General features: G+C 34.5%; 3 protein-coding genes across 6 annotated transcripts; all 3 read left to right on the plus strand.

Annotated features, from left to right (window-relative positions):
* Window positions 1-2,200: 2,200 nt before the first annotated feature.
* LOC133298164 (uncharacterized) lies at window positions 2,201-3,365 on the plus strand. 4 transcript variants are annotated; one of them, XM_061497416.1, is made up of 5 exons: window positions 2,201-2,276; window positions 2,366-2,467; window positions 2,565-2,611; window positions 2,750-2,777; window positions 3,054-3,365. In XM_061497416.1, exons 1-5 carry the CDS (start codon window positions 2,244-2,246, stop codon window positions 3,228-3,230), a joined length of 387 nt encoding a protein of 128 aa, XP_061353400.1. In that variant the 5' UTR covers window positions 2,201-2,243; the 3' UTR covers window positions 3,231-3,365. The 4 variants fall into 4 exon arrangements, with proteins under 4 accessions (XP_061353400.1, XP_061353399.1, XP_061353398.1 ...); XM_061497415.1 differs by having other exon boundaries at window positions 2,207-2,281; XM_061497414.1 differs by having other exon boundaries at window positions 2,217-2,281; window positions 2,347-2,467.
* A 4,383-nt stretch (window positions 3,366-7,748) lies between these two features.
* Window positions 7,749-10,366, plus strand: LOC133298161 (uncharacterized). Its single transcript, XM_061497412.1, has 4 exons — window positions 7,749-7,908; window positions 8,286-8,436; window positions 9,355-9,419; window positions 10,020-10,366. The coding sequence occupies exons 2-4, from the start codon at window positions 8,292-8,294 to the stop codon at window positions 10,086-10,088; spliced, it is 279 nt and encodes a 92-aa protein (XP_061353396.1). The 5' UTR covers window positions 7,749-7,908; window positions 8,286-8,291; the 3' UTR covers window positions 10,089-10,366.
* Window positions 10,367-14,359: 3,993 nt separating this feature from the next.
* LOC133298163 (uncharacterized) lies at window positions 14,360-15,131 on the plus strand. Its single transcript, XM_061497413.1, has one exon. It carries the CDS (start codon window positions 14,366-14,368, stop codon window positions 14,927-14,929), a length of 564 nt encoding a protein of 187 aa, XP_061353397.1. The 5' UTR covers window positions 14,360-14,365; the 3' UTR covers window positions 14,930-15,131.
* The last annotated feature ends 6,579 nt before the right edge of the window (window positions 15,132-21,710 follow it).

A 21,710-nucleotide genomic window follows, 5' to 3' on the forward strand; every position in this document is an offset into this window, starting at 1 on the left:
GGGAGAGTATCTCCATGGATTTCGTAGTGGGATTGCCGCGAACACAGGATAGTTATGATTCTATATGGGTGATTGTGGATAGATTGACAAAATCCGCACACTTTTTGCCAGTTCGGGTAGATTTCTCTGCTGAGAGATTGGCTAGGCTCTATGTGAAGGAGATTGTGAGGCTTCATGGGGTGCCTGAGAGCATTGTTAGTGATCGGGACCTGAAGTTCACTTCTCGCTTCTGGGGAGCATTGCAGGAGGCTCTTGGCACTCAGTTGAGACTGAGCACTGCTTATCATCCACAGACTGAGAGGACCATTCAGACGTTGGAGGATATGCTGAGGGCTTGCACCCTGGAGCAGGGTACTGCATGGGATCGATATCTCCCGGTGGTTGAGTTTTCATATAATAATAGTTTTCATGCTAGTCTGGGTATGGCTCCCTACGAGGCCTTGGATGGTCGCAGGTGTAGGACACCTACTTGTTGGTCAGAGGTTGGAGACACAGAGCGGTTTGGATTGGATTTTGTTCAGGAGACTACTGAGCAAATCAAAATGATTAGGGATCGTCTGAAAAAGGCTCAGGATCGTCAGAAAAATTACTATGATCTCAAGCATCGACCTCTAGAGTTTGAGGAGGGAGATCATGTATTCCTGAAGCTGTCACCGGTTACGGGTGTTGGACGAGCCCTGGGAGTGAGGAAGCTGAGTCCAAGATTCATTGGACCCTACCAGATTCTTCGTAGGGTGGGACCGGTTGCCTACCAGCTTGCCTTACCTCCGCAATTAGCAAATTTGCATGATGTGTTTCATGTTTCTCAGCTGAGGAGATATGTAGCTGATCCTTCTCATGTGGTTCAACCTGATAATGTTGAGATCCGGGAGAATTTGAAGACTCCTGTTGGGCCGCTGAAGATACTCGAAAGAGATGAGAAGAGGCTGAGAAATAAATCTATTCCTATGGTGAAAGTCCAGTGGGAAGGAAGGACACCTGAAGAGTCCACTTGGGAGCGGGAAGATGAGCTTCTCCGGCAGTATCCTGAGTTTAAAACAGGTACGTTCTTGATTTTGCAGACAAAATCGCTAAAAGGTGGGGTGACTATAATAGCCCTAACCCAATTAATTAGCAAATTACATGTAGTTAAATAATTAAGCATGTTTTAGTGAGTAAAATTAAGTATAAGGCTTAATTAAATGAATCTGAGTCACTTTGGAGTTAAAAAGTGTACTCAGTGAAAATTAAGGAGTATAAATGGGTACTGGCGAAAGTGCCCAAAATATAAAAATAAAAGTGGAAATATTCCTAGAATAATATTCCAGACTTTTGGGTGAAGTTTGGTAATTATTGGAGTTAAATGGATAGACGAACCAATACCCGCTTAAAGTCACTTAACATATGTTAAGTGACTAAAACACAAAAAAGAACCCCAAACCCCCCATTTTCCCGTCGACAGAAACAGAAGCAAGGAAGGAGGAGAAAGGGAGAGAGAGGAGGGAGCAAATCCCATGTGATTGTAACTGCGCTTAATATCATAATGCGATGTTAACAAACTGGTTCTAGAACGGGGTGTTACATTTTATGGTATCAGAGTCTGGCCCTGGACCGGTGTGTACAGCGGGGACGTTGTATTCCCAGTGGGGGAGGATGTAATGTCCCACATCGGTTGGATAGGGGAACGAAGCATGCCTTATAAGGGTGTGGATACCTCTTCTGGTGACCATGAGCTCGACGGTGCTTGTGCGCAGGGCAAAGCGGACAATATCATGCTACAGGGTTTGGGGTTGTTACACTCTACGCGCCTAGGGGCGCTGCCCCCCACATCCCCGCCCGCTCACCTGGGTGCGGAACCCTAGTTTCCTTTCTGCTGATTCTGACAACAAGGGCTCTCATCAGCATGCGAAGTATGAACCATACCCAACAATATATTTGTGTTTATCCTACCCATACAGCATGCATTTCCTAATGATTGTACTAGGACTAGGGCATTGCTATGAAAGGTGCAATCATTTGTGTATCTGATGACATTGAAAAAACTGGGTTTAATGGCTGGTGATGTTGCCTCTCTATTGGACTAAAGTGATTCAACTTTTCAATTGCACATTGGTCCAATTCTAATATATTTGGAACAATGATTTAAAAAAAAAAGAAAATAAATTCACTAAATTCCACTCATTCATGCATCAATTTCTTTTTGAACTTATTTTTTTCAGAAATTTTTCAGGGAGTATTAAAACTAAAACACAGAGAAATGGCCGATGACACCCGTCCAATTGATCCTACTTGCCCTTGTATGGTATGCTTGTAAGAGGTCACTTTTTCATTTAATAATCTGTTTGTATATATGGGCATTTGTTCTAGTTTATTTCTTCTGCCACAGGTTTGTAAGAACTACACCAGGGCTTATATCCATTGCCTTGTGACAAAAGATCCTATGGGTTCTCAGCTTCTGTCATATCATAATTTATATTACATGATGCAGGTACAAACAATTTCATGTGATAATAAGATTTTGTATAGATATATGGTTGTTGTATTGATAAGTATGATTAAAGTCATTGTCCTTCTGAAATTTGCAGCTAAGTAGGGATCTACACTCTTCAATAGTTGAGGGAAGGTTCCCAAAGTATGTTTACCTTTATATTTAATTATCCTTTTTTCTCTCTTTTTTATCTCACTTTTGATCTGAATTAATACTTCCCGTGCAAGAAATTCCTTTCTTCTTTATACGCCAATAACCATATTAATTTTTGACTTTTTGTAGGTTTGTATGCGACTTTCTACAGAAAATGGTATGTTAGAGAAAATTACATCAACCTTCCTTTGAGCACATTAGATAGACTTTTGCTCTATTTTAAAAAACTACAGAACACCCCCATTTGTTCGAAAAACAGCATAATAAAACTCATTAGTATCCAGAGATTTATTGGCTAAAATTACATCAATCATTTTTTATTTTGAAATTGAAATTGAAATCCATTTTATATTTATATTAACATTATTATTTTTGCAATCCACTGAGATATTTGTCAAGTGGTTATTTTAGACCTTGTGTCCTTGTATTGCAGTTCCCGAAAGGTGATGTTCCTGAATGGGTATGCAGTGCTATGGAGGTGGCTGGAGTGGACATCTCTTCCTGCTGTGCTCCATTTTCATCATGCCAAGAATATGATTCCAAAAATGTGTCTGAAGAATTAAATGAGGTAAAAATGATGCAGACAGACATGAAAGTTGCATTGAAGTGATAGGCAAATTAGTTTAGAGTATGATTTCTTGCGGCAAAAATTTTGTATCCTGCTTATGCTGCTTCAGACAAAATTAAGGTTAATATCATTTTTTTTCAAGAGATACGCAAATGTATACACGATGGATAGAATGAAAGTTGCATTGAAGAGATATGCAAATTAATTTAGAGTATGATTTGGCATTAGGTCTTTCAGGTGTTTGAACTTATTAGATTTAATGGAGCAATTGCATACTTCTACAGAGTTTGTTCTATTCGCCGGGAAACCTCACCAAAAATTCTTCATAACACCAAATATCTTGCTTTGCAAAACATAACTAGTTTTGAAGAAATTGCCCCCAAAAACTGTCTACAAATTGTGTCGAGAATCGAGATGACTCCTATTTTTTAAATTATACACAAATATAACTTAAATAGTATATATCAAAAGTATAATAAATCTCCTTTACAGATTTTTAAGATCCTTGGAACATCAATTTAATCATCGAAAATTTATTATGTAAATTTAGTCTTTGGATGATACATTTTTTTTAGTTTCTTCAATCAATTTATTCTTCGGATTAGTTTGGTTCGAGCATTGTCGAATCCTATAAAGAGAATAGTTTGCAGGGACATAAATTCTTTATCACTTATACAGTGATGTTTGATGATGATACTTTTTTTTTTTATGGAAAAAAAATATCTAATGTTACTTTAGATAACTTTATCTAATGTTCATCAAAACGACGTCGTTTTGGAGTTAAAAAATTAAAAAATTAGAATGATAAAGACTATTATAACTCTGAAATAAATTAAAATTACAAAAATACCATGATTTTTGCCCAGAATAACGTCATTTCGATGAACATTAGATAAAGTTATCTAAAATAACTTTAGAAAAAATAAACCCTTTTTATATCAAAGTATTTTTGAAGTTACTCTTTATTCACGTCACTTAGGGTGTGTTTGGTTGGAGGATTTTTTTGAGATGCATAGGCATTTGAGAAGTGGGAATATTGAGTGCCCCTATTTGGTTAAAGAGTTTTGAAGATATGCCTACCTAAACAGAAAAGCCAGCTTAACCATTTGCATGTCTATCTGATGAAAATAGCCAGCTAAATTTTCCCATTTGCCATATGGTATTTCATGTTATCTAGCTAAATCATCACAATGGGCAAGAATCATATGACGAGCCTACCCTTCTATTAGCGCGCGAAAGTGAAAATATCACAGGTGCATGAAGACTTGGCCATACATCAGACCAACCAAAGTACCAGAAATAAGAGGTCCAACGTTGTACATAATGATGTCATGGATGTCACGAGTAAGAACAGGGTCAATGTGCCAATGAAGAGAGCTGGCCAGCCTATTGAGGTTGCTCCCTTCTATGTGTTTCTTGCCTGCAACCAATGCTCCTCTTACATAACTGGCCAAGTCCTCCACCCCAACGGTGATAAAATGATACTTTTATGCTTCTAAGTTGCTTTTTTACACCAGAATCAGAAGGTGGTCGTTATATGGGTTTTATAACAATTTTTTTTTTCCTTTTCAGGTGGAACCGTTGTGAATGCTTGATGATGAAGGATAAATGATGCTTGAGAAAAGATCGTTATGTAAAGTGTGTGTGGTTCTTGTCGTCGTGAACTATGTTACAAATGGCAAAACTGTTGGAAATAATCAAGTATGAGTTGTAAAGAAGTACCACATAGAGAAGACATAGACCAAGTGATGACCATATAAGTGTGAAAGACCCATAAACCTACAGCCTTAAGGTTTTGGGTTGAGATGTGGTGTCAGCCCACTTGTTATGGTTTGTCATTTGGCCCATTGGTGGATATACCCTTTGCAAAGGGTTTTGGGCTCCCCCGTACCATTCCCAACAGGACTCCCCCTTAAATTTTAATTCTTCTCTTTTTGAATTTTCCACCGGTTGATTTTTTCCGCGCTGCTTCCATGTTGCACTCCTTTCTTCAAATTTTTTTTTTTTTTTTTTTTGTCCGGCGGTTCCTTCATTGGTGGAAGATAGACATTCTTGAATTTTTCTCTGTCGACCTCATCCACCAATATACTTCCACATCCATTCTTACACGTATGATCTTCACACAAGTCATCATACTGATCAGTATCTGTATCACTATAACGTCCCATTAGTTTTACAACACCTATGCCAATTTTAATAATTTCAGATTCAACATGTGCTACATTAATAGCACGTTGGGCCTCTTCAACCACAGTAACCCCTTGACAACCAAGTGTGCTTTGTGCTTGTCAATTTCACCATTTTCCTTTAACTTTGTTTTAAACACCCACTTCACACCAATGATTTTGTGTCCATTTGGAAGATCAGTTAACTCCCAAGTATCATTCCTCTCAATTGCATCAATTTCAGCATCCATTGTTTTTCGCCATTTTTCTTCTTTGACAGCACTCTCAAAAGTCACGGGATCACATTCTGAAAACAAAGCAAAGTGAGTAATTGGATCTTCAATTCCAGTTACCTCATAATCTTCCATCCAAGCAGGCCTTCTTCTAACACGACGAAGAGATTGAGTTTCTTCTTCGTTAACTCCAACTACTGTTGGTGAGGATTGACTAGCTGAAGAAGTTGCAATAGACGAATTTTCAGGCATACTAGATGCTGAAATTTGCTCTTGTTCAGAATCAATATCACAAAGAACTTCGGTAGGCTGCTGCATATTCCAATCCCAAGTGTTTTCTTCATCAAAAACAACATCCCTGCTAACCACAATTTTTTTCGTCAGTGGATTAAATAATTTATATGCTTTAGATGTATCACTTACACCTAGAAAGACACATTTTTCAGCCTTGTCATCAAGTTTTTTTCTTTTCTGTTCCGGGACAAGAGCATATGCAATGCATCCAAAAATTCTAAAGTGATCCACATTTGGTTTTCTCCCACTCCAAGCCTCTTCTGGCGTCATATTTCGAACTGCAAAGGTTGGACTTCTGTTCAAGACATGAATACACCAGTTTACTGCTTCTGGCCAAAACGTCTTTGGAACTCTTCCTCTTACCAACAAGCTTCTAACCATGTTGAGGATGGTTCTATTCTTCCTCTCTGATACACCATTTTGTTGTGGTGTATACGCAGTTGTAAGCTCTTTTCGGATGCCATGTTCTTCACAAAAAACTTCAAATTCTTTTGAGCAATATTCGCCACCACGATCTGTGCGAAGTGTCTGAATCATCCTTCCTGTCTCATTCTCCACACGAGCTTTGAAATTTTTAAATGTAGAGAAAGCTTCTGACTTTTCCTGTAAAAAATAAACCCACGTTTTTCTAGAAAAATCATCAATGAAGGTAATTAAATATTTTTTACCTCCATTAGAAATTGGATTTATTGGACCACAAATGTCTGAATGCACCAATTGCAAAATTCCCTTTGCTCTCCATGAGTTCCCTTTTCAAGAACGAGCTTTTGAAAACTCTTCACATTTCTATTTTCTATTTTTATAGATACGCTTTGTGTGGTTGTCTCTTGCATCTATGTGTGGATATTCAATCTCCCAACATTGGTATCAGAGCCGGATTGGGCTCGAGCTAGCCTAGTGATTGGCTAGGAGGCGGGTCGAGTACTTTACCCTTCGGGTACTCGGTTGAGGGAGAGCATACCAATGGTGGGTTTCACACTTGAGGGGGAGATTGTTGAAATATTCAAGTGTGACGAGTCCCAAATTGATTGGTAATGAGCTAAGTAAAGAGTATATAAGTGAAAGGACCCATGAACCCAATGCCTTAAGGTTTTGGGTTGAGACATGGTGTCAGATCCACTTGCTACGGTTGGTGTAGCCTTAGCTCATTGGTGGTGGTTCCCCGCCACGGGCTTCCCCTGGACCTGCTTGACATTGGAGTTTGAGGGAACGAATTTCTCAACAAAAACAGCAGTTAGCGTAGTACGATGTGTATGAATAAATATGTAATCCAGCAGCTTCTATGTACCTTAAAAACAAGGTTATTTTCGTAAAACTAACTTGTTTTCCCATCTATATTTTACCTACAACCAAACATAAATTTCATAAAAGTTATCTAATTTCGCCGGTAAAATTTTTCTCAACCAAACAACTTGTTTTTTACATTTTCCTACCTATCTCACTTTCCAACTATTTTCCTATGTATAACATTTCTCCATTATTCATAAAATTTCTCCTCAACCAAACACCCCCTCAAGGACATGCGTTACATTTAGAAAAAAAAAAGATGAATGAGATTTGATCTCGGATCAGCAAAGGATTTACTAACTGAGCCAATTAACACCTTTGTATTGCTAATCTTTTGATGACTAAATAATTTTTTTAAATTTTTTTATTACTATATTGGGAATGTACTCATAAATATATAAGAATTATGTTGATAAAGTGTAAGCACAACTGATTTTTTTTTCTTTTTTCTTTTAAAAAAAAGTCACATATATCACAGTGCAAGTTCTCAATTTCATAATTAACGTAAAGTTGGCTACAAGATTATTCACTTGAAAAAAAATGTAAATAGCATAACTAACCCGACCCGACTTGGACGCATATATCACAGCTCAAGTTTTCAATTTGAATGCAGTGATCCCTACCCGCCCCGTTGTACCCGACTTCCGTCAACCAAGCGAAACCCTACCGGAGCTGCCATTTACTTCTCCTCCGGTCAGCCCATTCCGGTTGTTCTTCGCCGTTCACAGCTCACGCCTCACGGTAAGCCCTTTTCTCATTTTGATTCTTGATCTGAAGCTATTAACAAATTCACTTGTAGTAGCGTAGTTCATCTTGCTGGTTGCTATCGAAACCCAACAATGAGTCAGCGATTGTGTGGTGTTGCACTCGAGTGTAGATGATTCCCTCTCATTAGTTCTCATTTCCCCAAATTAACCCTAGCTCTCAGCAATCAAATAGTTTTTCTGTTTCACCTTCGTCCATTTGAGCACATAATATAGTTTTGATGTGGAAAAGGTTTTTCTTCTTTTGATTATTTATAATCGGTGTTAATCTGTGTTGTTATTATACGTTGTTCCTTGATTGCAATATATCCGTGTTTGGTGTTGGTGATAATTGGTTTGTTCTGTCTCTTGTAGAAAAAGATGCCGCTGGGGCTCATTTTAGGAATAGGAAGAGCATTTCGAAGGAAGCGAACGTCTTCACTTGACATTCTATCGCCAAAACGTGCTCCTCGAGGTTATTACAAGGGCAAGAATTGCACGCCTACTGGTTTCCACACTCGCAAAGGTTTGTTTCTTCAATTGAAGTTTGTGGTTTCATCTTTGTTTGTTTGTTTAACTAGCACTTGAACTTGAACGAGAATACATTTTTGTTGTTGTACTGGTCTGAATTTTGATTAATATGTCTTCGGGCTTGATGGACTACTTGATTGCATGTCATATTTTGTTTTGGTACAAATGGGGCATATTTGTTGACTTGGTCATGGTGTTTGATGGTTACTATTACTATTATACTTGCAAATAGACAATCAAAATGTTGAATAGGAAGGGGCTATGTCTGCGTTAATGATGCTTGCTGATTAGTGATTACACTAGCTGAATTACTTACTAAAGTTTTATAATTTTAGTATAGAGATTTTCGAGTTCTGGATCTTCTTAATTGTTGTAAATGCAAGGTTAAAGTGTCTACTGTTTGATAAATATTATGTTTTAATGTTTTAAAGTGAAACTTGTGTCTTTTTTAATATAAGTCTAAAACTTGTGACTTTTAAATCCTGGTCTAGTTTTACTCTTTTGTGGTTTTGATTGAAGATGACTGCTTGGTATGAAAGACGCTCACTTGTTTTTACTTGATCTTTAGTTTGAGGGCTCATAGTTCTTAGTCCTTATCTATTTTTTGTTTGGTTGAGAGAAATTACTTGCATTTCTATGTCCAACTTTAAAAAGTTGTGGTCTTCTTGGTAATAATTTGGTCGCTTCTCATGTTCTAGATGTCTGCAGTTAGTAAGTGTGGCTTTATAAAAACATTGGATTCATTGCTGAAGTTGTATTTATACAATTCGGCCTTGCTTACCTAAGTTAGTTTTTCCTTAATCCATGAATCATATTTTATGTATTGTAATAAAATAATTTGCTAAGCTACATACTTATCATTCTTGTATTTTTTATACTGTCAAATTGAATGTAATTCTGCATATTGTTCCAGGTGGGTATGTGTTGGTGCAAGAAAAATTGCCAAACTATGTAGTCCCTGATTTGACTGATTTTAAGGTTTGCATCTTCCCCCAATTTAATCTCATCACTATCTTGTCTTTTATTCACTTGTTTTTCTTCCACATGTTTACCGTACTGACATTTGCCTGGATAATTTTTGTACTCGGTGCTCCTTTAATAATACATTTGACATTGTTCCCTTAATTCTTCTCTCTCTTTTGAGCTTTATTAGTATAGTTTAGCTCAGTGATGGTTATTTACTAAACTTTTCTTCAGCTTCCTTGTTTTGGTACCACAATGCCAAGAACCAAGATGTTTGTTTCTTGTGATGTGGTTTTCTGTTTAATTCCACTGTGTTCTCTCTTATCTTATTAGTACTTGTCTTTACTTCCATTGACATGGTCTAGCTTAAAATATCTGCTATTGTCATCTGAAAATGGAGTCACTGTTTTTAGCCTCACCATCCCCACGTTACTCTGTAACATGAGAAAAAATGATGGGTTCATCTTTATAGAAATGACCGTAAGCTATAAAATAGATTATTTCCTTTTATGAGTGATTAGGGGTCTAGAATTTCTGTAAATTTAACACTATTATGGATATAGTTTATCTCATGCTCTGTTAGTACTGATTCATATCATTCATTCTTTTATGCAGCTCAAACCATATGTATCTCAGTGTCCTAGAGAAGTCAATACCTCAGAGGCTTCTCAAATGACTAAATAACCAAGTAGAGTAGTATAGGATACTTTCTTTGTAGCTGCAGACATTTTTCCATTGGGAAGAGTTGGAACAGTGACTGCTCGTTCTTTTTTCTTTTGAAATTTTATAGGTTGACGGTTGGTGTTTGATGTTTGTTGATGCACGTTAGCACGCCCTTGTTTTGCCCGTTTATTTGGATTTGAATTTGAGACAATTTCAATCTTCTAACCAAGTCACCGTTACTTTTATAATAAAAAAAACCTAGGTTTTCTTTCTATTCATGAGTGTTCATTTGCGTATAATTTGATACATACATTCTCAATATATAAGAGTAGTAATTTATAGCAATATAAAGTGACTGCCTGTCCACAATTTTTTGCTGAATACCGTGATGTGCAGCGATATTTTTAAATTATATACTACAGTCTCCGAAATCTTTCTTAAGATAAAGTTGATTTATCTATATCTATTTTTTGAATAAAGATTTCTTAAGTAGATTTATATTTAAGGTAAATGGTTAAGAGTTTATTCAATTCCTTAACTTTTGTGCAGAATAACTTATTAAAATTTAATAGTAGATATACTTTTATTTATTCGCTTTAAATACAATTTCACTATAAAAGAGTTTTTCTTTTTAATTTCTTGCTTTTATAAAAAAGAAAAAGAGAGTTAAAGGTTGATTGATTTGGATTCCACTTCAATGGGATATATATTGGTCGACAAAGAAAGAATACCTGTCTCTGACGTTATGAAAAACGTTTGAAACGATCTGAAATTTAAAAGATAACACTGAATTTAGTAGCACGTATTTCCCCTTTTCCATCAAGAGAGCTCATTTAAGCATCAAGAAAACGTTGCCCTTGGCCGGATAAAAAAAATAAAGAAGAAGATTAAAGTAAGGGAAACTGAAGAGTTATGTTACAGGAATATAAAATTTTCTTCCTGCACCTACACAACGCCAGCTTTTTTTCTTTCTTTTTTCTTTTAAAAAAATAAAGCGGACCCCACAAATATTGTGTCTGCATGAAATTGGGAGTCTTGTCCTGTGACATTACAGATATAAACCCCGTAAATAATGTAACGGCCAAAGAAAGAGCTGAAGCAACATGGTCATATGGAGTACTATAAGCTAACTTTACGGCAGCGCCAAACTGTGGGGGCAGAGTATGGGATTGGCAACACAGAAGAGTAGCGAAGGGCCTCTTTCCTCGTGATGTTAATGTCATTGTCCCAGATTTGTTGACCATAAACAGTTGTCTCTACCAAACCTTGAATTGTTAATATATTATAGAAGAGGTTTTACTTTTTCCCTTTAACATGATCAGAAAAATTTTCTTACACACACAATATTTTGTACGGCTTTTTAAAGGAAAAAAAAAAATTATGGCACGCAAAATGGATCTCTATAACATTACACAATCACTTTTTCTACAATATAACTCTTATAAAATCGATTATAGAATACATGTTTCCCTCACTTCTTCTTTTTTTCCTTTTTAGTTTTTAGTGCTAACAAGTGCAAATTCCCATGTCAATTTTCATATTCCTCTGATTTTTTTTATTGTCCCTTCGCAATTCAAATTCCAAAGAAAAACAAGCAAGTCGTTAGTAATATTTTGTTAATCAAAGGCTACTGCGTTAAAAAAGTACGCTTATTTCTTATTTATATATTATTTTTGTGCACTAGAATTTTAAATAGACAGTAGTTTTTACGTATGATCAACAGTTCAACACCCACATAGATTTTTGTATAAAAAATTGAATATTTCCTGATTAAACAAATTCCCATATACAAATATCAGATTGACAATCAAGTTACTATGTCTATTGGTGGGGAAAAAGATATCAGAATGGCCATATTGTTGGTGCATATTCATTTCGGAAAGACATATGTTGCAGAACTCTTTATATACAAAATAAAAATGATAATTGTGTGAAAATAAGTGATTTCACTCTTTATATACAAAATTATTTTATTTTGTATTTAAAGTAACTTATAATTACAGTTTTATTAAAAAAAATTTAAAAAAATCTTTTTATATTACTAATCATTCCAACACACGATTGAGATAACTGAAAGTTAATGAAGAGAAAGAGAATGAGGATGTAGTTGTTAGATGTCCTTGCGAGATAGGATGGAATGTCGACAAGATTGACCCAAGGTTCACCAGGATCTTTTGAATGATTGATGAGCGAATGAGAGTACTTACAATGGCACTCCGACGCTCAAGTCAGTTTCACTTTAAGGAATTTTTAATATTCAAAGTGAGATATCATACCTGGACTAATGACCTCAGTATTTATAGTTGTTGTGTGCCTTATTTGTCATCGTCCTTTCATTAGGCGACATTTATCTTGATTGATCGAGAAGGGTGGCCTTTCTCAGGTTATTCATTAATAGGTAAGCCTTTAGGTTCATAGGTATGGTGACAAGCTGGAGTTGTCAATGATTTATTGGCCTTTAGAAGTGACTAACTTGTCTGAGTTGCTGATGAGCTACTAACTCCTATAATAATGATTTCTTATACATTAAGTATTACTGACTTGGTGACCAAGTATATGCGAGATAAGTGTTTCTCTCGCGATATAGGTTGTACTAGGGATATGTTGCCATAGTGCAATTAAGTTGCCGACGAAAGCTCAAGCCTTTTGGGCCTTTACTTTGTTGGGCCTTACCCTTTCCTATGTTGGGTCCAGATCAAATACTTTGTCCTATGTGAAGTTTATGAATATCGAATAGTGACTTGAATTCTTAAAATACAATTTTTTAGGGCATTAATTTTTGGGAAAAATATTTGTCCTTTTAGAAAATATAACTTTGTATCATTTTAAATCTTTTGATTTCTGTTAATCAACAGTTAGAATTTATTGACTCAAACTTATTAATTAATTAGTAATTCGCAATAAAATCCAATAAATTCTAACCGTTGATTGACGAAAATCAACGGTTAGAATTTAAAATGACATAAAATTATATCCTTTAAAAGGAAAAATATTTTTTTCTTAATTTTTTTTTATATTAATGTACGTGAGTCCCATTATTATTATCTTTTTATAAAAGAAGGCTTAAATTTCAATTTCTCTGCTGGATGGGAAATAATTTCTCCTCCAATAGGGGAAATAATTTTTTTATTTGTTTTTCACTCTTTTCCCCCCTTAAAAAGCAAGAGTTAAATGTTACGCAGAAGAATAATTCTTTTTCATTCTTAATAAGAGTTAAGAGTACGGAACAAACACTCCACTCGAAACTGTCTCCTAATTCGTCGGTGCCGTTTGGTTCAGGAATTTTTTTTAGAATAATAGGAAAATGAAATAGATAAAGAAATGATTTGAAAGATAGATAAAATGAGATAGGTAGAAAAATGTAAAAAAAAGTTGTTTGGTGGATAAAAATGAAAAAATTAGGTAACTTTATGAAAGCAACAGTGCATTAAAAGCCAGATAATCGATTTTCTGAAAAATCCCACCTTCAAATTGAGTTTCTAAACAGTGCGGATATCTATGTTTCTCATAAATCCAGACAAATTGGATAGATGGGTTTTTGGTGAAAAACGTTGAAATAAACATGGTATTTCTAAAAGCCATACTTGAGAAAGATAGATATCCGCCGAAAAGCTTCCGACCAAACAACACCTAAATGAAATAAAGTATGGCAGAATGAATCATATTGGTTGACAAAAGTACACTGTACACCTGTCACAAAACAAGAATTAAAAAAACAAGTACTGTCTCAAAGCATGGCAAGTTGGCAACGTACCATTGGTTGTACGGAAAGAAACCAGCTAATCACTGAGAACTACTGTGCTCGGTGGGGTCCCTGCCAAACCAGATAATAAATATTAAAAATTATAAAGTAATAAATTACAGAAAACCCAAATAACAAGTTTTCCTTCCTCAAACAGTCAATAGCAGTACAAAACGGCCACGTTTCATCGTTTACCAGCATGGTTCCTTTGATTTTGTCCACGCCAACCCTTTTTTAAAAATCCGAGATTTTCCACGCCGCCCCAGACAAACGCTTTGGCCTTTTCCACATACTCGAGACCCTTCAAATCGAAACCACCGACTCAAGCCACCTGGCTCCATCACAGTCGTTCATTTTAACCCTCCACAGAATTCGAAGTCTATTTTTCAACTTCTACAAAACCGTCAAAAAGACCATTTTGAGGAAGCTCCCATGAACTATCACGGAAAGTGAAAGACACACACACCCCCTCATCCTCATGACCTAGCAAGCTCATTCATATCTTCTATATATGAACCAACTTGCTCACATTCCAAACGACAAAGAAACCTAAAGAATGGCAAACCTACGAAAACCTTCAAAGGAGAAAGACATGGTTGGCATGTTCAAGCCCAATGGTCGATGCAAGAAGCACCCTAAACACCATCAATCACCAGGAGTGTGTTCTCTTTGTTTAATGGATAAGCTTTCTCAATTATCTGCTTCTAATTACTCACGTAAAACAACAACCTCTGGTTATTCTTCTTGTTCTTCTTCTGCTTCTTCTTTGTCCTCCTATTACTCCTCCTCTTCGGCTTCTTCTTGTGCTTCTCCAATGCACCCTTTCCCTTTTTCTAACGAGGGTAAGAGTGGCTCTTCGGTTTCCATCTTTCTGATGAGTTCCAAGCATGGTGGACTCTTCAAAAGCAGGTCAATGGCTGTTGTTCCAAGAAGAAGAAGAAGAAGAAAAGACGGTGAAGGTGAAGATGAAGGTGGTGTTGATAATCATAATAAGAAGAGTGCCAAGAAAACTGGGTTTTGGTACAAGTTGCTTCATCCTAAAAGCAAGAGAATGGAGGAGAAGCGCACTGAGCTTGTTCGTACTAGGTCTTTAAGAGAAACGGTGAACGTAGCTAGCTGATAGTGATGATTAATTGATTATCCTCTATTCTATTCATCTCTAATTGGTGATTAATTCTTTCATTTCTTTTCCCACCCCTTAATTTTTGGGTGGGATATATATAGTTCTTGGTTATTAGTTCATTTTTCCAATTTCTTTTCTACAGAACAGAAAGAAAAATAAAGATATTGTATTGCATGTGATTCTGTATATATATAAATCTATGCACAGTTTTATAACTATATATATTATAACTATAGGTACGTACAGTACGTATATTATATTGTACACAGAGATTATTCCTTTTAGATTTGATTCTTCTAAATTTGTTTTTGACTTTTTGTGATGCTCTGGCGGTTATATAGATGTAAATAGAAGGAAAGGCCAAAGAATATTATTCAATTCAGTTTAGATGCTCATCAACAACTGGGTAGGCACACGGAAATTAACATTAATTATTGAGATTTCATTAAGATTAGTTTTAACTGGCCGATTTCTCTAATTACAATTGAATAATTTCTCCTAATAATTGTAACTATTTTATTCCTTTAAATTAATTATTACTTTTCAATCAACATTAATTTGTCATTATTTTTCCCATTTTCTAATCTGGTATAGCAACATCAATGAAATTTTCTCTAGGTGACAAATTAATTTCAATGGTGGGTTCACGTGCAAACACTTTGAATTTTCTTATATTCAATTCTTCTCTTTTCATAGTTTTTTTTATTTTAATTTTATTTTCTTGTTTTTTACGCATTCATAGATTAGTCATAATAGGAAAAATGCAACCCTACAATTGACAGCTCGTAGACAATACCCGTGGGTCCATTATATATTCCTCCTCGCAATTTTCGTTGCATGCGTTGTAAAGTTCAAACAGCTGAATTGGCACTACAAAGCTGAAAATTAATGTCTTCTCCCATATCTTAAACGCGCAGGATTTAAAAATTTAACATAATGCCAATGAGGGTTGGTACAAATTGGTCGAATCTTTATAAGGTTGGGTTGGATTCGCAGTTTTCCCTCTTTAATAAGTTATATGTAATTATGTCTACCAAAAAAAAAAAAGTTATATGTAATTACACTTGAAATCCTCAATAAGGTTAGTGATCTTTAATTCTAACCTTATATGAGGGTGTGCATTCCCTAATCTATATTTTTCCACGTAATAAAAATTTAAAATAATTAAAGTAAAGTATAAAGAAGACCTAGATACAAAGCGGCAATTTTAAAGACCACGAATTCTATAACAAGAAAAATATTCCTGTTCTCCGTCATAAAAAAAATATACTTTCGCAAGGAAAGACAGAGACGTGCAAGATTTCTCAATTGATGCAGCTAACCCCCCCCTTTCCTTCTTGTCATTTATTCGTTCTGTTGAAAACTGTAAAGTAAAATTAAACATTTCCTTTGTAAAATTAATTAAACACACTACTCGTATACATATACATGCATGCAATGCTTAGTTAGATATAGGGAATCGTTTTAGTTGCGAGGTTGAATTATTATATATGATCAACCAATTAGATATATGGTGGATGATAAATCGTCACTTTCTTTTGTTTCTTTGCACTCTCACCTGATTCTTGTCATATTTGGTCTACAAACTACTGCATTCCACATCATATATCTGGATTTCATAGGAAAATGCATGCTTACACCGTAGTAGTTGCGTGCTTTTTTCTTTCCTTTGCCAATGCCTGTTTCTCACCAATTATTGGTTTAAATTTCCAAGTTAATTACTGGTTTTTTCAATAAGTTAATTTAAGATTTCGCATACATCATGTTTTCCATCTTTTACAATTTTGTTATTAAAAAAAAGCACGAATAGCTCCTTTGCTAAAATGTGTGGCTATCATAACAGTGAATAAAACAAAGAGTAATCAACAAATATTTTTTCAATTTTGCCTCCTAAGGATTGTCCAGGTTCACTCACTGAAATGCCTTTTGACAAGTACAACTCGCTTATCTCATGAATTTCTTTGTTCTACTACATGCGTTTGTTTGGTGGATATGATAAGATAAGGACGGAAATCATAAGATAGTTGGATAAGAAAAAATATAGGCATGATAAGCAGAAATTATATCCTATGTTTCATGTGCACTAGATTAGCAATATGATATGATTATATTATCTTATCATGTATTTGAGGTGAACTAGATATCATCATGATATGATAAAAATAGACTATAATACCCTTTTTAATGGAGTATCATATAATTTTTTAAAAATTAAATTTTAAATTTATTTTTACAATAAACAAAATATTGTAAATTAGACAGATAAAGTTGCACAAAAAACTGTTCTCATCATAAATAATGCAATCAAAGCATTCCAAGAGTGGTTTGTAAACCATACATCTTCTTCACCCAGATTGAAGTTCTTGACCAAAACAAAATTGCCAATGTTACATACCTTATAGCAAAATCTCTTCTTTATTCATAACTGTTTTTTTTTTGGGGGGGAATTCATAGTTAATTAGGTTTAGTCATGGATTTTATGCTTAAATTCACAATGAACAAAGTATACATTAACCCCGTATTCAATTTGGTAAAAAGTGAAGAACATTAACCCGAAACTCTCTCCTTTTTCCGATGGATAGTTTCCGAGGAAGAATCCTAGAATTCTTGAAGTACATAGGAGTTGCTCGATGTGTTGGGTGAACCATTGGACCCAGGACGAGAGTTCCCGCGATATGGGATTGTTGTTGTGTCGAAAATTGGAGAGATTAAGGTAGTTTCTGCAGCCGGGGGAAGGGTAAACAGAGAGCTGGTCCTTAAGGATGAAGCTTCCATGCTTGATGATGTGGTGTACGACGATTAGGCATTTGAGGGCCACGGCATAATTGTTGGTGCCCTGGAGCCGGTTCATGAGAATTTCCACTACCGCGGTGGCAGCATTGATGGTGGAGCAAACTAGGTAGTAAGTTTGATTTGGGTGTTCAGAGGCAGCATCGATGGTAGAGGAGGGGTTTGTCACGTTACAAGGTTGTATTTGAAAAAAAAAAAAAAAAAAAAAAAATCTATCCTATCCTGTCACTTTCTAACTCAAGCTCCCATGGGATAAGTTATCAAGATTTGAATAGGATAAGAGAAGTCACTAGGATAAGTCTATCCTATCATATTAATTCATCAAACAATAGATAAAGAGATGATAGGATACTTTATACTATTTTATCCATCTTATCAGATGTACCAAACGGGTCTTAAAGGAGGTTAAGAATTGGAATTCGCTAACATTCAATGAATAAGAAAATAAAAACTTCTATTCCACCACTCTAAAGACCATATATATATATATATATATATATATATATATATAAAGAGATAGGATCTTTTGACACCTCATCTGATAATTATTAGATCAAAAATGATCAATGGTGTCACATGCTTACAAATTAGAGTCATTGATCTTTTTTGATCTAACGGCTCTCATACGAAATGTCAAAGATGTCAAAGGATCAACCTCATATATATATATAGGATATATTTTTCTTATGTTGTAGGAAAAAAACTATCTCATGTTGTAGAAATAAAAGTATACGTGGAACCCACAGATAAGAGGAGAGGAAAAAAAGGGTGGTGGGACCCAACCCCTTTTTGTGTGTGTAGGAGAATTGTTTATCTCATGTAAAATAAGATAAACATAATCCTATATATATATATATATATATATATATATATATATATATATGGATTGGATATTATGTTTACCTTTTTTCATAGGGAAAAGTGTGTATCCTTTTAAAGGATACACACTTATATCCTTTTAGGAGAGATAAAGAAACAAATTTGGGAAAGAGAGAGTGGAGGGAAAAATTTATAATTTATAATTTGAAAAAACATACTTCATTTATCTAAAAGGACCATCATTTTGAAGGACAAACAATAAACCCTTTTTCATAACTAGCTACTCTATCTACTCCTTTTTGACTTCTTATTAGATTAGAATCTCAAGAGAAGAGAGAAATTGTGAAGATTAATCGAGATTCCAATATATCGGTGGTGGAGATAAGTAGGTTGAATAGGCATGAAAGAAAGGTAAACATATTATCTTATCATATATATATATGTATATAGGGTAAAGTGTGTCATTTTAAAGGATGTAAAGTTATGTCATTTTAAGTGAGAGAAAGAGATAGATAAAGGAGGAGAGAGAGTTGATCAAAAAATAATAAAAGTGTGGGTCCCACCTCTTTGTGAGAATGAAATGATATAAGTTGTGTCATTTAAAAAGATAAACATTTTTCTATATATATATATATATATATATATATATATATATATATATATATATATATATATATATATATATTTCAATCTATTATTTTATCTCATTTACTATTTAATAGACATTTAAACTGGATCAAATATTTTTTGGCTGAAGATTCTTTTAGTTATGCTCTTATTTATTTCTTTCAATATATTCAGCTGAAAAGCAAATTACCACTTTCCTTCTAGGTTATTTATCCTACTATGCTGTCAAAACTCAAAAGGTTGGGTGGGTGTAAATTAAGAAGAAAAAACTAAAACAAAAGCGTTGGGCCAGGAAAGCAAGGGAAGGATGTTTCAACTTGGATTGATTTGGGCCTTGCCTGTGGCTTAAACCTTTTTGAAATTTCTTTTCTTAAGACGCGCACGCAGTAAGGATTGACCAAACAAGAGAAAAAATATGCACCCCGTAAGGTCGACGAAAACGAATTTGTATTTTAACCGATACCGTTCTAAGTTCTTAAAATTTAGGTAAGATGATAATATTTTTGAATTTTTTTATTAGGCCATGCACTTATCTCCTTTCCCTTTTATATGTAAGCTTGCATAACTCATCTCGTTGTAAGGCAGTACGCCAGTACTAATGCGAGTTTGGAATCAATACGTCTCGTCCCACTTTGCATCCCTTATAAATAAATATCATGCTCCTCTTCCTTCCGAGCCCAAAACCAAAGGCCCAACCCAAGGAGGCCCAAGAGACATAACATAACCGGAAGGGAAATGCGTCCCACCAAGCATCTCGCGTCTGAACTCTGAACTATGCGCATGAAAAGCTGCGAGATCATCTACTCAAAGATCTGTGAGATCCCATAAGAACAAGAGAAACGAACACGCAAATCACTCACTATCATTACTTATGGTGTAGCCTGACAAAATAGAGGATAGCCCAACTTAAATCTCCAAAGAGAAGATACCGTGAACCAATAATTATTACACTGTTCAAATACAATAATTTATATTAGCTCATTTAATTATTTTAATATTTTTTTAAGTATTTTTTTTTTAATTTATATAAAATTATAATTAAAGTGTGGGACAGGTGGTTAGATGCGGTTTAGGATGAATATATGTCACGTCCGGCCCTAGATTTCTTGTATCAATAATTATTATGCTTAATTTTTTTTTTTGGTTATAATATTATTATGCTTATTTTTTAATAATGAAGCCAATTATGTTATTTCTCTCTATTAATTTTACATTTTCAGTAAATATATTTATTAGATTATACTGGATAATAAATTAGGTTTAAAATTATGATTAAAGTGTGGTGCAAAAATAAGTACGATATATGTAAGTTTTAATATTTTTCTTAAAAGAAAAATATTTCCTACTAGTGACTCATAGCATAAGTGTTTTCTATTTTAAAAAAAAAAATTCTTCACTTTGTAGACCGTACTTATGCTATAAAATACCAATAGAAAAAAACATTATCTTGTAAAAAGAAAAAATGATTCCCCTTCCTTGAATGCTGAGTTCAGGTTTAAAAGGATGTAGCATAAAGTCGAGTGTAGCAAAAACTCGGCCAAGCCTATCCACATGTATTTACAATGGGCTTTCGTTTAGTCATGTTGCAGCAATAATTTTTTTTTTTCTCGTAACAGAAAATGACAAGTAAAATAATAAAAAAATGAAAATAAAAGAGACAAATTTAATTTTGTTGGTAGTGTTGCATGATAGGAATCTTGTTCATGTAACATAATTGTTATTTATCCAATTTACAATTTCTATTCTAATAAAAAATTTGACGTTAAGACTCATGGCTATCTTTAGTGTATTTTTTTAAAATAATTATAGTAACCTGTCATGAATTTCGGCATGACTACATCTGATATTTTTCTTCTTTAAATCTCTACTACTAGTCTACTACTGTTCTTAATTTCAATTTGCGTACTCTTTTTATAGCTTAGACACAATTTGCTTAAAAAATTGCACTTTGTATATCTTGCTAGGTGTAGGGTTCCTGTTCAATTTTTCCATGTAGATATAATCAACTAATAAAAAAATATGTGTAATTTTCTAAACAATGAATATGCCATGTGTAGTTATGTCAAAAACCTTAAATAAGCTTAACTTAGTTTTCTTTTTAAAAAAAAATGCAGATCTACCTTCAATTCAGATTGCCCAACATGTCAGTTATTAGTGGCAGAGCCATGTTGAAACCAATTATGGCCTTGGCAATGGCTAGTTTACAAAAACGGTCCAAATTTTCTTTAAACACTGTGGTACAGTTTTGGCACTGGTTGAATTTTAAGAAATGATGCAATTTTGGTACTAACTGAATTTTTTGACGTGAGCTAACATTATTTATTACTTTCACTTTAATCCAGTGATAGCTTTTTTCTCTTTTTGATGACTTCACCCACATATCAAGTAATCCTTTTGTGGTTTAAGTGTCTAACTATTAACGAGAGCACCAAATATTACAAACCTTAAGGTTATACCTAAAAAATTAGAAGTACCCCGGGACTTATAAACTTCATACTAATTGCCAACATAATCAATATAAGACCGTAACATATTACAATTT

This window comes from Gastrolobium bilobum, unplaced genomic scaffold (assembly GCF_033153095.1).
Source record: "Gastrolobium bilobum isolate Gb01-03AN ecotype WA unplaced genomic scaffold, APGP_CSIRO_Gbil_v1 utg30227, whole genome shotgun sequence".
In the NCBI taxonomy this organism is placed as follows: domain Eukaryota; kingdom Viridiplantae; phylum Streptophyta; class Magnoliopsida; order Fabales; family Fabaceae; genus Gastrolobium; species Gastrolobium bilobum.